The 17,519-nt window shown below is 30.3% G+C and overlaps 1 protein-coding gene across 1 annotated transcript in view; it reads right to left on the bottom strand.

Moving 5' to 3' along the window:
• LOC129227457 (uncharacterized) overlaps positions 1-17,424 on the bottom strand; it is a 66,009-nt gene extending 48,585 nt beyond the window's left edge. The window contains exons 1-9 of the mRNA XM_054862019.1: positions 17,378-17,424; positions 14,789-14,935; positions 12,746-12,931; positions 9,579-9,769; positions 7,938-8,052; positions 7,694-7,859; positions 6,763-6,932; positions 5,028-5,129; positions 3,384-3,545 (exon numbers count right to left, since the gene is read on the bottom strand). Coding sequence (XP_054717994.1) covers positions 3,384-3,545; positions 5,028-5,129; positions 6,763-6,932; positions 7,694-7,859; positions 7,938-8,052; positions 9,579-9,769; positions 12,746-12,931; positions 14,789-14,935; positions 17,378-17,401 — 1,263 coding nt within the window. The 5' untranslated portion in view covers positions 17,402-17,424. The remainder of the gene's footprint in view (positions 1-3,383; positions 3,546-5,027; positions 5,130-6,762; positions 6,933-7,693; positions 7,860-7,937; positions 8,053-9,578; positions 9,770-12,745; positions 12,932-14,788; positions 14,936-17,377) is intronic.
• Between the last annotated feature and the right edge of the window lie 95 nt (positions 17,425-17,519).

Raw genomic sequence — 17,519 nt, 5'->3', positions numbered from 1 at the left:
GATTTTGAATATTTTTATTAAAAATATTATAATAATCTTGGTTTATACTAAGAATTTTTTAAAAATTGGAAAAAGAAAAATTGATTTTTTTTTTTTTTTTTTGGTGAAAAAAGCCATTGTCAAATTTTTAACATCAGGGTCAGTTTTAAAAATCATGTTTAACAATGAAAAATGATCATGAGTATGAGTCCTAACTTCCCCTATGAAAAAAGTTATGGGTCTTTTAGCGATTCTGCCCCCCCCCCCCCTTCTTCAGAAAAAAACGAAAGCATCAGAGAAAAGCTCTTCTATGTCTTTGAAAACAGAGTTCCCAACAATTATTTTTTAAAAAATATATATATAAAGTGTGTTTAATATTGAAGTCAGACACATAAATTTAATATTTAAGCTTTTTTTTTAAATTTGAAATAGTTAAAAATTGCTTAAAATATAGACATTCTGAAAATAAGATATCATGAAATTTAAAAGTTACAGACAATATCTGCATACAGATTACTGCATTTTAGTTAAGACCAATTTATAATTATGCAGTTTCTAGCACTTTCAGGATCCCCCCCCCCCTCCCACCTAAATCCTTATGTTTGAGAAAAATTGCTATAGTGGAACTGTATTTTGTAGTAAGTTACCGCCCTAATTCTCCTGGCTTGCTAATTCTGTATTAGCTACCAGTTTGTTTGGCTCTCTTGGCTCCCTTAAGAGATTTTTCGCCTCCAGCTCATGTGATTCCTATTCCGGGTTGATGAGTGCTAAAAAGCACAAAACTGCAGTCCTCGGATGGAATAACTGAGCTGGCGGTGTATTTTAAGTATAGTGGAACCGTTTTTCATTTTAGTGTTACTGCTGTACAGCAACGAATTCATCCTTTTCATTTCTTGAAAATAGTTAACACCCCTTAAAAGTTAATAGCTTGATTGCTTAGTAATAATATGTTCTAAATAAAGTAAATTACCTTCCCCCCTCCCTTCATAGCAAATGAGGAAATAAATTGCATCTCTCATATTCAATGGATTTTTGTATATTTTTTAATGAGAATAAGAAACTAAATTAGTATTTGCAAGGGAAAAAAACAATATTTGTCCGGATTCCCCCCCCCCCCAACATAACTTGCATCTTTTCCTCAACTGCTTTTGGGAGTGTACACTAGTGCAATGCAATTAAGTGCAATAAATAGAATAGAGAAAAGAAATTAATATAAAATGTGCTAATTCAAACTACAACGGAACCTCCATAACTCAACAAACCAAGGAAACATGAAAAAATTTCGACTTAAGTGGACGTCAACTTATTGGGGTTCTAAAATTTTAATTCCTAAAGAGTTTCTGTGTGTACAACTTACTTACTGATGCTTAATATTCACATTATGAAAACTAATTCCAGTAAAGGAATTTTCTATTCTTTTCGTTTTCTTTCTTTGAAAAGTATATAGTAAAATCAATAATATATTTGAATATATTGTGAAGCATAAATACATAATTGTTGAAAAGAGATAAAAGCTTCTTGTTAGTCATGTCTGTTAAAGATAAAAAGTCCTGCTCACACTTATTTAGAATACAGGTATAATTGTGCCTTCTTTCTCTACAGTTTGGTATATTTTATCCTATCCTTTTAGAATTGCACTAACAGCACACAGTGGTTGCTTACTCCCCTGGATAAAAGATAGAATTCTCTAAAAGAGATTTCCTAAAACTCTGAGAAAAAGTTAATATGAAAGAATGTTGGTAGCAAAAATTGAACTAGAATAGCAATTGCGTGTGGACTGATAGGGGGTTCTCGCAAATGTGTGTCAAGCTAGATAGATTTTCAGCCATCGAATTTGGCATTGGGCCAACCCTAAGAAAAATAAATGTCCAGTTACAGGGGTTATCAGTGTGTCCAGTTATTGAAGTTTCACTGTATTTAAACAGGAATATTTAGAGTAGAATGTTTATAAATCATTTGTATAAAATAAAAAGTGGCTTTAAACAACATACCGCAATTCAGGGGCGGATACAGAAAAATCTTTTGGAGGGGGCACGGGAAATTGAACTTTTCTGGGCTAATCTGTTTGATAAGCGGAAAACAAATCCATGTTTCAGTTTGATATTGCATTAGATTAATGAAACAAGTTAAAAGCTCTGCGAACTAGAAGTGTCTAGCTTCGAATTTGTCTTTTAGTCTGTTCTTTGCCCAGTTGGTTAGAGAAATCATTACTGGACAGATATCAAATTTTTACTTGTATTTGGCCTAGATCTGATTACACACAACACAATAATTAGAATGACATACATATTTTCTAATCTTCTTAGTAGGAAAACAGACATAAGGTAGAAGGAATTTAAGAACTATGAGCTGGTATTTATAGGATTTGTGATACTTTGTATTAATTGCATAGTTATAAATTAGAATTAGATGATTTCTCTTTTAATTTCTATGTTGTCTTAATGCATACTAAACAATAATTTTTAGTATGCATAAATTGTTGTAGGAAAATTTCGAATTTCGCGATAACCTGTTTTTATTGTTTGTTATTAATTCATTTAATTAACTACTTTCAATTCAAAAAAATCTTGAGTATTAAGATGTTTAAATTTGGGTTTAAACACCAATGTATGTCATTATTCAAATTTTTTTTTGATGCTATTAGTAATTAGCTAAGTTTGTAAGATTGTGATCGATTTTTTTTTCTTTTATCAAAATAAGGGGGGGCAAAGGGGCAGAATCCCTCAAAGTCCCCTAAAGATTCTCATTTTATATGTTAGCACACATGTTACTGATCATTTTAAAAAATATATAAATTATTTTAATTTAGACCCTCATGCCAAAAAATTAAAATTTTGAAAATCATTTTTTTATTGAAAAAATTTTAAAATTTTCAGTTTGTTAATTTTTTTCAATTGCTGAATATGAATTCAGATCTTTGATATATTTTTTTCTAAAATGCTTGAAGTCTTAATGTATAATGTGAAAATTTTCAAAAACTTTTTATCTTTAGTTGTTGAGAAATAATTTTTTTTGCAAACAGCTGCAGTTCATTCTGAGAGAACTGTGAATGACAACTAACGCAAAATCTCAAAACTTTGAAGGGTCATAAAATAAAAACAATTTTAAATAGAGAAGAAATACTTTAGGAGGTTACATAGGACTATGAAATATAGAAGTATACAAAGTTTCATTGAAATCTGAGATGGTGGGTGTTGGGGTGTGGTTGAACTGACATGGAATGACCCATATTCAAAACTATAATACATGCTTCTTGCATAAAAACAAGCATTGTAAACTATGTGTAGCAAAAAAGCTTAGATGTATGCATGTGCATATCACAGAAGCATGAAAACCTGGTTGAGTAGCTCTTTAATATTTATAATCAATAATGCATAATTAACATAGATGAATGAAAAAGTTACCTTTTCCAAATTTGCTTTGCTTGTACACAACTGAAACCAAGGTTTTAATAATCCAATCAAAGCTATGCATATGGATTCAAAGATCACATTTTCCCACTTATAATAGAAAAGTACATCCCAAATAAAAAACACTGAGTCAAATTGCAAAATGGAAACAAATGCCTAGAATAAAAACAGAAGAAATTAAAAATAATAATTTAGTCAGTATCCATTGATTAAAATCAAATTATTTATATTAACAGGCATCATATCATCATGCATCAAAAAACAAACTTTGAACTGAAATAGTATAATTTAACATCCATTAACTCTACTCAGAGGCATTAACTAAACAATGAATATCAGTAAGTCTTACAATGAATATCAAGTTAAATGTTACAGCCAAAATTTAGGAGTAAACTTAAATTACCCAATATATCAGACAAAATAAGACTTACTAGAAAATGTTACAAAGACTATATTGTTATTGTACATTTAACTGCACACTTTTATAACATGCACACATTCGAAAAGGTGAATGATCTTATTTGAAAAAACTGCAATAAAGTTAAACCAAGAAAGTAGAAGTATGAACTTGCAGGGAACAACTGTTACATATATACAGTAGAGTCTCGATAATCTCAGTTGCTCAGGTCCAACACCAATTCAAAACTCAGGTTATGCAAATTAGATAATAAAATCAAAGATTAACACTATTTCTTTATTTAACCAAAATTTCAAGCTATAAACTAGTGGGAATAACATAAGCCCAAAGATTTGTAAACAACTAATGTACTGTAAATGTTTAAGAAAACCACATAAAAAAAGCCTCAATTGCCTTTTTTTTTATAATCACCTTCACATATTGTCTAAGCAATCGTAGATCTCAGATACTAATTTTTTAAAAATTTTTGCATACTTTCTTTTTCAGTTACCTAGTGTTTCCCGAACAATTAATTACTTTGCAATTTTTTAAATATGTTCTCTTGCCGGGACAAAAATGTACAGCACATGAGCTACCTCGGATTAACAAGACTCGCATCATAGCGTATGTGAATAAGCTTTATAATCCATTAATTTAGGTCATGTTTAATAACACATAATTTTTTAATTGCAACAAAACTTTTTTTTATTTTGACTTATGAAATGCACAAACACTCAATTAGTGAATTCTTTCTTTGGTTCACTACATCACAATATTTGGTCATGTGTTTAATGCTATTCCCTTTTACAGTAATAAAATGAACAAAAATGGTTACACTTTCTGACTTCCACATCATTAAAATCTCATACAATAGCTTTTCATTTGCAATTGAAAGTATTTTATTTTTAAGCTTAAATAGATCCAAATGCAAAAGAAAAAAAAATCACAAAATACAATAAAAAACTTTTGTAAGCTTGATTTTACAAGTTTGTGACAACTCACAGGCAATTAATTGGAAGAGAAATTTTACTTTTTCATGCTTAAGAATTAAGAGTTAATGAGAAGTCCAAAGAAAATCAATATCAGTACCCAAATGAGTAGGAAGCTTGAACAAAGGCTTAAAAAATATAACAAACCATGCCAATTTCATTCATTCCTATCAATATAACTTTGCTGGATTAGGTTCTCTATTTAAAGTAAGGATATTTACAAAAAATGGACAAAAATGGAAAATTACCTACACTTAGGAGCCACTGCTTAATATAAGGAGAAAATTCATTTACATCATTAAGAACTGGAAACGTTTCTGTTCCTTGTGCACCATTCTTCCTACCAGAAATTGCCTATCAAAAACAAAAAGAAACATTAAAGCATAAGAAAAGTTCAGACAGCTATGAATAAATTAATTTCTATCAGCACACCTAACATTTTTGACAAATATAAAACTACAGAAGTCTCCGCTTAATGTGATCACTTTAGAATCAAATGATTTTGATAACAATAACCAATCAATAACATTAAACCAGTCACGAAATTAGATACATTTACCAGTTGAAGCCACAAATACAGAGTTTCTAAACAAAATGGAAAAAAAAAATATCCTCATGGTATGTATTTTTCGATCAAAATATAAAAATTATACATGATTTAAAAAAAATCTTGATTGTTGATTATTTGCAATTTTTAGAAGTACATTCGTTAAATAAATGTTTTTTCAGCCAGCAAAGTAGTGTTGTACTTTACGTTTCAAGACTTCCAATGCATTCCACATTTCAGCATTAGTAGAAAGGTGGATCTTCGTCATTTTCCATCCACGACTCGAATCTTAAGATTTTACATCTAAAGGATTTTATTATTTTTCGGCATCCTGATCAACTTTTTTCTTCAAAATCTTGAATAGGTGAAGCAGTTTATAAACGTCTCGCAGAAATTGGATTTCTGATTCAAAAACTGATAACATTAAGTGATGTAACTGTTGGATATAAGGAAACATTCCTGGTCATGTGCGTCCTGTTCTCCATGTAAATATTTTTCTTAACTAAATTTGGTTTGGCATTGACGTTAATATGCTATAACTGCTTTGTTCACTTCTAAATCAAAGAAGAAATACTTTTTGATTTGCATGCAACTGAGCAATTGAAGTAGCGCTTCAAGGATGAAACTTCAATGAAGTGATAATTCTTCCTTTCGATCTTTTCTTTTCATGCTACTCCCGGGTAGGCGCACGTAAGTGCAATTTGTAACAAAATGCCGGGATGGTATGTTTTAAAATTTCTATAAGTTGCAAGTGTTTTATCTTCCTTTCGATCTTTTCTTTTCATGCTACTCGCGGGTAGGCGCACATAAGTGCAATTTGAAACAAAATGCCGCGATGGTATGTTTTAAAATTTCTATAAGTTGCAAGTGTTTTAAGCTTTTAGTTGAATAAATTTTTACCAAAGTTATTTTGAGAAGTTTTTGTGATTATTAAAGTAGAATTTCAGTTCATGTTTCACATGATTGCCCACTATGCAATGAATATTTTCCAGCAGTAATGATCAGATAAAGTGATAATTTCAGCACACAAATAGAGGAAATCAAGCCCGAGTGATTCTGATAAAAATAAGCAATTGATAACATACGGAGACTACTGTATTTATGTGAACTTGATACAAAAAATACACACAGATGGATACAAAGCTTAATTATAGCTAGATACAGCAAATTGATAATTGGTGTTTTGCCTAAGTTTGTCTTGAAGTTCTTGCTAATTACGAAATTGATACTAGCGCAGTTTGATCAAAACAGTTTTCTATTCTTGAATTCAGGGATAGAATAATGAAAAATAATGGGCACAATGTAATCATATAAAATTTATTTCATTAGGTACAGTCTAAAGGGCTTCTTCACCTAATTTTAAAGGAAGAAGCATATAAACAAACTTGCATATTTGATGTTTACACATTTCATCTATCATATAGTTCAAGTAATACTCACCACATTAGATTTATCAACGAAAGTATTTTTAATGTAATTTATGAATTCTTTATCAGAGTTGAAAATGTCTTTAATGACTTTGTTGGATATCTTGCTAGAACGATCAGCAGTCAAAGCACACAACCTCAAAACCTTTTCTGTCATCATAGCAACCATTCCAAACTCTTCATCTATAACAGAAAAATAGTAATATAATTAAGAAACAACCTTAATGATCAACTGAAACAAAATAGATTGAGCAAAAAGAAGTGCACAAGGTGAAGGTATTACAGAATGAAGGTACAATTTGCAGTAACTAGTAATAAGTAGAAATTAAGAGAGACATTTATTTAAAACAAATAAAAACCAAGAAATAAATTGAGAAAGAAAATTTTAATTTAATTTCTTCAAATTTAATTTTTTAACATGCGTGCAGAGACAGTTAATAAGCACATTACTGAGGTTCAAACTGGGAAAAAATGTTGAAATATTTCTTGCAATGCACACAATAGTCTGCTCATTACTGAGCCATTTCAGTATTTTGTCCAAATGTCGAGTCCACAACATGGCATTTTTTTTGCTGTAACAATTTAATTCATTGTTTGATTAGCACATTGTTTTATTTTGAGTTTGCGTGTTGGTAGGACTAACTCAAAGTAAAATTTTGTGCAAATAAAATTGTAAATTAAATAGTTATGGAAAAAAAGTGTCATGTTGTGAACAAAATACTGTGAAATGGCCTTACTTCAACTACTTTTATTTAAAAAAAAATAACAACAGTAAAGAGTCACATAGTTAGATTCAAAAAGAATGCAAAGTTATCAGAATATTTAACTTCAGCAAAGAATGTTAATGCTTCAAGCTTCAGACACAGAGTGCAGGGGGGGGGGGGGGGGGGGGGGTGTCCAATAAATATAACATTCAAAAACAAAAAGAGAAAAAAATAATTTACCATTATTGGTATTCTTCAAGAATATAGATTTCATGATGGCAGCATAATAAACATACTCAGATTGAAATTTCCTACCATAAGCATCACATACATTTAATACAACAACTGTTGATTTAATATTGTCTTCAGAGTTAAGATGTTTAAAAAACACAGCTTCTTTATAGATCTAGGATAAATTATAAATTTTCTCAGATGCACAAAATTCAAAATCAATGTAAAATTTCATATTAAAAATAATGTATACCTTTTCTACCACTGTATATGTACTATTTGAATTTTTCTCAAATTCATTAGTTTGCATGGAGTATTTTAACTGTGAATGCAACTGGGAAAACTTTTCCTCCACCCTTGCTTTACTCCTAGCAAAAAATATACTTGCAGTGATTATAAAAATTTGAAATGCAAAGCTAGGAAAGTTAGAAATGATAAATACAGAAACATGAAATTAAATGAAAGTAATTCTTTGAATGAAGTTAAAATATTTCAAAGAGTAGAATTTTCAAACAAGTATCACACTCAAAATTAACTTCTGCCAAAATGTAAGCTTAAGTTATGTGATTTTATTTTCACTTTAAATATTTGATTTGGGCAACCACTATTGAGTAAAAACTTATAAATTCGCATGTGCTTCAGTCAACACAATTCAACAGAATCAGACCTATCTAAATCAAAAATTTCAAATTTCGAAAACAGTTTTATTACATCCAATGGTTAAGACAAATAATTTTGAAATGTATTGAGAAGACATAAAACAAAATACGAACAAAATTTACAATTTAAATGCTCGCCACTTAAAACACAGTACTATAATTTTTATCCAAGTGAAAGTATTTTTATCTTTAAATGGATAAATAACATCATTCTATCTTGAGTAGGAGTGGCTAGCTACTTAGTGAATGAAGAAATTGTTCTTTATCAGAATTAATCAGGGGGACAAACTTTAATTTTTATCAGTACATGAACTAAAAATTATTTACATACATAACTAAAAATTATTTACTTATACGAATAAAGAATTAAATTTTATCTTCCCCCTTCTTACTGGCAGAAACTTATTAATTAATAAAATCATTTTGGGGTTTCGACTTCAAATGATCAATGATTACTTATGAGGGGTACAGAACTTTGTCTTGAGGCCTGAGTGAAATGTCGCTGTCAATGGCACTCATTTCCTCATAAAAACTAATGAAAATTTGAGTATTCTTCAAATTTGGCCTTTGGTGGCCGCCTTGGAACCTTCCCAGTTATGTAGAAAGCTTTTGAAACTTCCACGTTATACAGAACTTGAGCTGTCTTTAAGTAAATTTTAAACAAAATTATATGCCTTTCAATGCAAATTAATTATTGTAGGCAATTGGATAATTCTCATTAAATAAATAAATAAATTTAAAAAAAAAAATCAGACACCATCTTCTATAGGTTAACAAATAAAATGCTTGTAATTAATTGAAGCAAGGCTTTTAAAAAAACTTAAAGTTTTCGCTCTTAATTCTGCTATTGCAAATAGCATAACTTAGTAGTAAGGATTCAACTTAAGAGCAAAGAATTCGTAACAAACATATAGAAGACAGTTTTGTCATAGCCACTAGTTAACTTTAGGCAACAATCAAAAAGTTGAAATTCCCAGGCCTGTGTAATATATTTGTTACACAAGCTCTCTAGACAACTGTTTTTGTTTATTAACTCTTCTAGGTAGGGTGATTTATGTCAATTTAATTACTATGTAATAAATAGTGCAAATATGCAAATTAGACACTTTTATTAGCAGTACAAAAATAAATGAATATTTAGTTTTCATTAAAATTCAGTTATAAAACAAAAATTCCATTTTAAAACAAATAAATGATTTATAATGATACTGATGAATTGGCAAAATTCAACTTACTTCTTATTCTTAGTTTTTTCTTTTAGAGATAAACAATATAACCAGAATGTACATCGCAAGTTGTCTGAAAGCATCACTAAATACGACTGCATTTCTAGCAATACATATTCAAATGCATTTCCATCACTAGAAACTATTTTATTTAAATAAGTTTCACTCATCTCCCTCTTTTGGTACTTCTTTGATTTTTTCTAATAAAAAAAACATGTAAAAATTCAGTTTTATTAACATTGCAAAAAACTCATTCTTAAATGTATGAGTTTTTTGCAATGAATAAAAATGCAAATAGATAAATTGCTGTCACTTAAGATTAGGTACTGTTGCAACTAAGGCAAAAGATCTGAGGATTATATTTGCAATTTTTTTCCTGTTTTTTCCTACCATATATCATTTAGGAAGTAATTCATTACAAAATCATCAAATAAATAAATAAAAATAACATAAATAGAATTAAAACTCAAATTTTAAACACATCTTTCTTCATACTAATTTCAAAGTCAAAAAAAGAACAATTATTTTATTTGCATTTAAAATAAGCAGCTTGTATCGGTTTCTATTAAAACTAGCCAAACCGGCTAGAGCATCTGCTCTCTAGCTTTTTTTTTTTTTTGAATTAAAAAACATATCTTGTAACAAAATAAACATACATTTTTACATTATCAAAAGCTTGGTGAGTTACCGTAACATGGTCACCTGTTCAGAATGGATATAAACAATAGACTGTTTTACACTTTGATTGAACTTTGTTTCATTGAAAAACTTTTTAATAGCTATTTTTAAACCTATATTTGGCAATTTATTTTAAATTTTAATGGAATGTTGAATGGTTTTCGGCTTTTCGGTCACGTAATTTATTTATTTGGCAGAAGTTTTGCATGTCAATCTAACTTCTGGAATGACTATGGCACTAAGATTTTTGAAAACTCACCAAGACAACCAAATGCTAGAGGATCAATCATAGCAATATAAACATTTCTAAAATTTCAATTTTTTACAGCACTTGTTTCAAAAGATTTCCTTATTAATTGTTCCTTAGGCAAACACCATCTTTTGCAATAGTTATCCCTTATTTTCCAAAATACCAGATTTAAATCACACTTATCACCTATTATTCCTTTAATAAAGGAGCTGCTTCTCAAAAGGAGGCGACTTTGTAGTGTCATTTTTCAACTATTCTGTGAGGTCAATCATATGCTTTTTCTGCTTTTTATGGCCATATTCACCAGAAAATTTGACTCTTGGTCAGACACTTGAACCACTGATGGAAGTTTTCTAATTGGTTCAAAAAAGCTTCAACCTTGACTGTCTGATCGAGACTGGTGAATATGGATGTGAGTATCAGGACTGCGGAGTTGGAAGAAAAATGGCGACTCAAACTCCTGGATTTTGAAACGTCAGACTCCGACTTAATTATTATTTTTTTTTTTTCAAATCCCCCACCCTCATGGGAAGGGGGGAAAACTACTAAACAGAGATTGAAATATTAATTCTTTTTTATGAAACTTTTGCGTTGTATTTTATTGTAAACCTAAGATGCATACAAAGTTGGAAATTCAATTTGAAAATCAAATTATCCAATAGTTGTGATTTCTAAAGTGAGATTACTTAAAAATCCCATTTTTTTTTAATCTGAAAAGAATTTGCTCCCCTTTAATTTTTAACAAATAGATGTTGATCAAATCCTGTGCTTTCAATTTCTGAATGCTGTAACTTAAGAGAGGAAAAAAAAAACTTTTTTGTTAAGTCAAAAAACTTTTATGAGAGGGGACAGCCCTCTCCCCCTCCTGGGTGACACCCATCTTGTGGGTAACACCTCAACTTAATTTCAGAGTTTATAAAAATTGAAATACTTTAATTCTGAAAAAAATCCCAAACAATAAATCTTCAATTTCATCTTAAAAATTTCAACAAAAATATTGCACTATATTGTAGGGAGAGGTCGGGGTACATGTACGTCTGAAGCAAATTTCACACAAAACGCGGCAGTATACAGCTTTGTACGATAACTTTTACTATACCTACATTTCTTGGCTCAAATTTTAATTTTTTGACAGCTTTAGAATTAACCTTTATGAAGATTTTAGGATTTACTACAGTTATTAACTGTTGTAACCAATAAATCATGTACTGATTTTATTTTGCACTTTCTAGTGACAAACAAGCTTTCTTAGATAAAGTCTTTATATTTAAAAAAACATTTATATTTTATCGGATCTTTTGGATTTGCGCTTTCGCGCCAACACTTATTTGAATTTACCAAGAACCCTCTGAAGTTTTCCGCCTTACTCAAGCAAGATCGAGGTAAAAAAAAATATTGTTTTTATTTGAAAGTGATTACCTAGAAAATGTTGAGCAACAAATCCATTTGCTGACAGTTGTTATTAATGAAAATACAAGCAAACTAGGTGATGGCGTAGACAGAGTCTACTACAGAGGGTTTGATAAGCAAGCAAGTAGGTTGGTTGCCTATGACAGTTATTTTGTTATTTTTGGGCCTTTATACATGTAATCAAACCAATTGGTAGTCAATTTTTTTTAATGCAAGGAGAGTCAGAGAAAATTAAAGAAAAAAAAAGAAATCTGGAGTCGGAGTAGACATGTTTTCGAACGACTCCGACTCCTTTCCTCCAAAATCAGTCCAACTCCGACTCCACAGCCCTGGTGAGTACGCATTGAGCTATCACTGTGGCAGTTCAAAGTACTAAACCTCACCCAAAGTAGTTGCTCATTTTCTTTTCTGAACTATTCGGGGATCAATGCACTTAAGTGCGTTTTTGTTAGAAATGCCAAGTAGGCAAGAATTTTGAGTTTTGAATAGAAATAGTTTTCATGATTTTAGTCTGCATAAATTTTATCAATGTTATTGTTGCAAGTTTATGTGATTATTCCAGCATTAAATTTGACAATGTCCTAAAATTGTTATATTTTAAAGTTATAACTAAATCAATTTGTATTCAATGATATCAATGTCATCATATCAGCTATAAATTTTTCAGCAAACGATGTGAAAGAAATGTTTTGAGATAGGAATCAAAAATTAAAAAAAATAATTATTTTTAAACCTGAAGTAGTTTTTTTTTCAATCTTCTTTATCAGTGCTAGAATATATGTTCTGGTGCATTGCTACATCTCTGCATAATTTAATATATAAAAAAGTTTATACCTACTGTAGTAGAGAGCTCTTCTAAATCCTCATCAATTAAATTTTCAAGTTCTTGAGAAAAAGAATCAACATCCGACAGAAGCTTAGTACCACGAACTCCTTTCTTTTGCAAAATATTGTCAATAATAGAGGTTATTAGAAGCTTCATTTCAGCCATTTTGTGCTGTTTTTTTTCAGCACGAACATTGTTCTGGAAAAAAATTAATGTTTATTGAAAACAAAACCGCAAAATTAAATCACTTAGTATTTTTTTTTTAGAGAGTCAATTTAAAATAAGATAATATTTAGTATAACAAGAATATCTGTTAATTTTAATAATTTTTAAATTAACCTTTAGATGATAAGACTGCTCAAAAATGATCCAAACTGCCTATATACATGTGTGAAGTCTTTAGGTCAGCATTTAGCACTTACTAAATATGTGAATATTTATGTTTAAGAAGAAAAAAATAAGAAATAAAAAATCTTAAAAAGAAAATAATAATAATAATTTTTTTTAAAAAATCTTCAACAGAATAAATACACATATTTTGATGCCTTCCACTGTTGCATTTTTAAATTAAATATTTATAATGCAAGCACAATTATTTTTTGGAATTTGTCCAGTTTAAATATTCTCTGCAACCATTATTCAGCATAACAACTAGTTTTGGTGGATAAGCACCATTTTTCAAGCATAACAACTAGTTTCAATTGACCCTCACATATGGAAATGGAAACAAATTTACAAAAGTTAAAGAATTTTCTCAAGCAAGAGTGTAATGAATAAATCTTGAACCTTGAATACAAAAAAATAACAGCATTTTGAATGGAGAGTTATAAAAAGATGATGAGAATGCCATTCTTAATGCAAAGTGAGTAAGATATGAAAAGTAAACCAAACTGCAAGCATTGGTATTACAGTTTTAGAGTTGCTACAATGTTGGTAGAGAGGAAGCATACATTTGCTTTGTGATGTATTCTTACCAAGAAAAGTATAAGTGTTCAAGTCAGGAGAACAAGGAGGTCATTCTACGCAACCATCATACCCGAGGACTTGTAACTGGGATGATTTATTAATGTGTGGGAAATGTCTTTTCTTTCTTAATTTGATGTGTGATGCTGAACAACTGTGTAATTGACTTGTGTTCAGACTCCTAATTTTTCCGGCTGATAGGGATGTAAGCCGTTTCATTTTTTTTGGATGATATGGCAACTTTAATTACCTAGATCCAACTTTTATTACTTAGTTCTTGCACAGGCATATGACCAGGATTTCATAAAGGGAGGAATTTTAATATTTGTCGGAAAAACAAAACAGTGGGTCAAAATATTCTTCATTTCTGTTCAATGGTCCCAATTTTCAGTTCAATTCCATTCAATTCTGTTCAATGGCTTAGGGGTGAACCCCTCACTGAACCTTTGGTTTCAAACCATATTACTAACACTAAAATGTTACTTTTTATACTTTTGAGGACCTATGACTCTCTTACTCCCCTCCAAGAAGTAAAACTATGGTTGCTCTAGAGGCTATAATGTTTATTTGTTATTTGTTGTCATTGTACATTCTTTCGATCAAACCTTTTTAACTGTTCAGTGTGTGGTATAGTGCAACAATGGCGAAAAAAATCTTTTCTTCATAAAAAAAAAACGCTCCACCCAAACATTAACACTGAAAGTAAATGTAAATAAAATTCATTCTCTTCAGTTTGCATTCCATTATTTTTTTCCTTCAATTGGAGGGGTTTAACCCTTAACCTTTTTGGCACAGCATTGCTTTAGCAGCTTAGAAATCACTGGAGTGGGAATGGACTTGAGTGGGCCCCCTGTATAAGATTTAAGTAACTTGAAACTGTTTTTAATTGTAACAACTAAAAACCAAAAGAAACATTAATGCATGGATAATAACAAGATACTGATGATAATGTAATTTTAGAACACTATAGCATAAATATTAATGGCATAATGTTTCATTAATGATAACCTCAGCAGAATCTAAAAATTAAATTAAATATTTCAGAAAGATATAAAAATAATAATAATAAAAAGGACCTAAAATTAAACATACCAATATAGCAGGATTATTAGTGTAACTGGAATGGTATTTATTGACAAAATCATTCCCAAGAACTTCAAACAGTATCTGCCTGCAAACAGGATCCATTAGCTTCTTCTCCAAATTTTGCTTCAAAACTTGACAAAACTTTGTTTCAACCTAGAAAGGGTTAGGAAAAAAAAAACAAAATTCACTTATAATATTAGATATTTTTCAAAGTTATAAACAGTTTTGAATCATTTCTTGACTTTTTTTTTTTCTAAAATCAGAAAACGATGTAAATTAAGCATTACTCAGTGATTGGAAAAACTACGTTTTTTTTTGTAGCAAACCACAACTACTTTATTACGAATGTAGTTAACTACAACTACTTTTTGTTTTAATGTAGTGACTAGAAACTACTTTTGAAATGCAGTAGCTACTTTGTTACGTTTAAAAAAAAAAGAAAAGCACACACATCGTTTGAGGATTGAACGAAAAAATTTCAAAGGTTACTCAGACTAATAAATTAGCTAATTTGAACATGGAATATTAAGAATTATCTATTTTTTAATTTTTTAAACTATTTTTACAATTCAGCTCCTTGAAAAATATAAATAGAAGCAGCCTTAGTTTGACTTGAATTTTATATCGACATAAATATACATAAAATTGATTAAATGAGGAAAACATCTTTTAAACAGAAGAGAAAAGCTTTGATTTTCTATACAGGAATTAATTTTATAGGAACTTATATTTTGTAGGATCTAATTAATTTTGAGCTTCAAGATAGGGGTCTGAGACCTAGACACTATCCCCTTTCTTAAGCCAATGATTTTTCTCTTCTTTTTTAAACTTAATTTTCAGAAATCGCTGCAAACTACTATTTTTTATGTATCTTACTACTCGCTACTCTACTTTTTTGCAAAAGTAGTGTGCAACATTACAAACTACTAAAGAATGTAGCTACTACAGTAGTATCGTTACTTGTAGCACACTACTACTTCTGAACACTGACATAACTATATTAAAAAACAGATTCTAAGCAGAAATTAAAGGAAAAAATCTTTAGGCATCAAGTTTTTTTATATGATATAACTATGCAAGAAAATACTTCTGCCTTTCATGTCTGAAAATTATGCAAGATAGAAATAATTTATAGTTCAAAACAGTTCTTATCAGTCACAGAAAAACACTTATCTGACACTATTTCCCACTAATACAAGTACCTCTATTAATAACGTCACTGTTAACACGAGATAATAGCTAATATGAGCAACAATAAAATTAATTTAAATCTACAGTTTAAAGGCAATTAATGTTGCATCTTATACTTGGTCAGTGGAATGAAAAAACAGAAGGGATAGTTTTTGCTGTCATGTGATTTTTCTAAATTTAAATTTTATTCCAAGATAGAAAAAAATTGATTAATTCATAGAAAAGGCAAAGAAATTTTGAACATAAACGCCAGTGGTGTAAAAGGAGACCAAAAATTAATCTCTACAGTCTGTCAACTTTGCAAGTAATACCAGAGCCAGGTAATTTTAAAAAAATGAAGGTCTTGCACACAGAGTTCACATACACTAGAGCGTGTGACCAGCAAGACAGAAACTGGCTGTCAACATGAGGAGAAAATAGTGGTCAAATAAAAGGTTATACAATCGGCATCTTTCTCCCCACATCACATTACTTTACCAGCAAGACAGAAACTGGCTGTCAACACGAGGAGAAAATAGTGGTCAAATCAGAAAGGGTTCTACAATCGGCATCTTTCTTGCCACATCACATGTTACTTTACCAGCAAGACAGAAACTAGTTGTCAACACGAGGAGGAAATAGTGGTCAAATAAGAAAGGGTTCTACAATTGGCATCTTTCTCGCCACATCACGTTACTTTATCAGCAAGACAGAAACTGGTTGTCAACACGAGGAGGAAATAGTGATCAAATAAGAAATGGTTCTACAATCGGCATCTTTCTCGCCATATCAGAGTAAAGATAAAGTATGTGCTTAACTTCGTTTGTATAGTTGGCTGATAACTAGATTGTTGTGCGCGCCAAACAGTGGCTTAGCTTTGAGGGGGCTGACATAAAGCTCCCCATTAAGCAACAAAATTACATAAATGAACACACATGCAAGAGCCTATAATTTCAAATCACCCCCCCTCTCCCCAGGAAAAATTTCTTGCTACACTACTGGTAATCAAATCCCTTTTCATCCTTACAACTGAAAAATAACCTTACTTTACCCTCTAGTTATGTTCTTACTGTGAGGTCTAGCACACTGAAAGGACGAAAAAAAAAAAATATGAGTAGTCAAAATTTCACTCCTTGGATTGCAACAAGGATTAGCTCTTTTCATTGCACACGTGAGGAGAGGACTTTCAAAATTTATAATGTGCAAGACCATGTTAAAGACATGATAACTTTAAACTTTCAACCATTAACCAGCTTTTTATTGAAAATTTGCGCTCATGTCGGGGAGGGGGAGCATACAAATAATAGTAAGTTGTAAGGACCTTTTTACCATTCATAATAATGCACAAATGTTAAGTTGTTGCTGTACCTATTTCCAAAAAGATTTAAAAGGACATGTATGACATGTGAAATAAAATATAGTTACCTTCTTCCATGTTGTCAATGTCATTGACTGATCAACATAGACTTCAAGCCAACTATTCTCTTGCTTCTCATAATAATCCATCTTTCTTCAGAAATGTATACGACCAATTGAAGGTTTTTTCAACACATATTATTGCATGCTT

This window comes from Uloborus diversus, chromosome 8, assembly GCF_026930045.1.
Source record: "Uloborus diversus isolate 005 chromosome 8, Udiv.v.3.1, whole genome shotgun sequence".
Taxonomy (NCBI): domain Eukaryota; kingdom Metazoa; phylum Arthropoda; class Arachnida; order Araneae; family Uloboridae; genus Uloborus; species Uloborus diversus.
The sequence above is the reverse complement of the archived record's forward strand: the minus strand, read 5'-3'. Positions and strand labels throughout refer to the sequence as shown.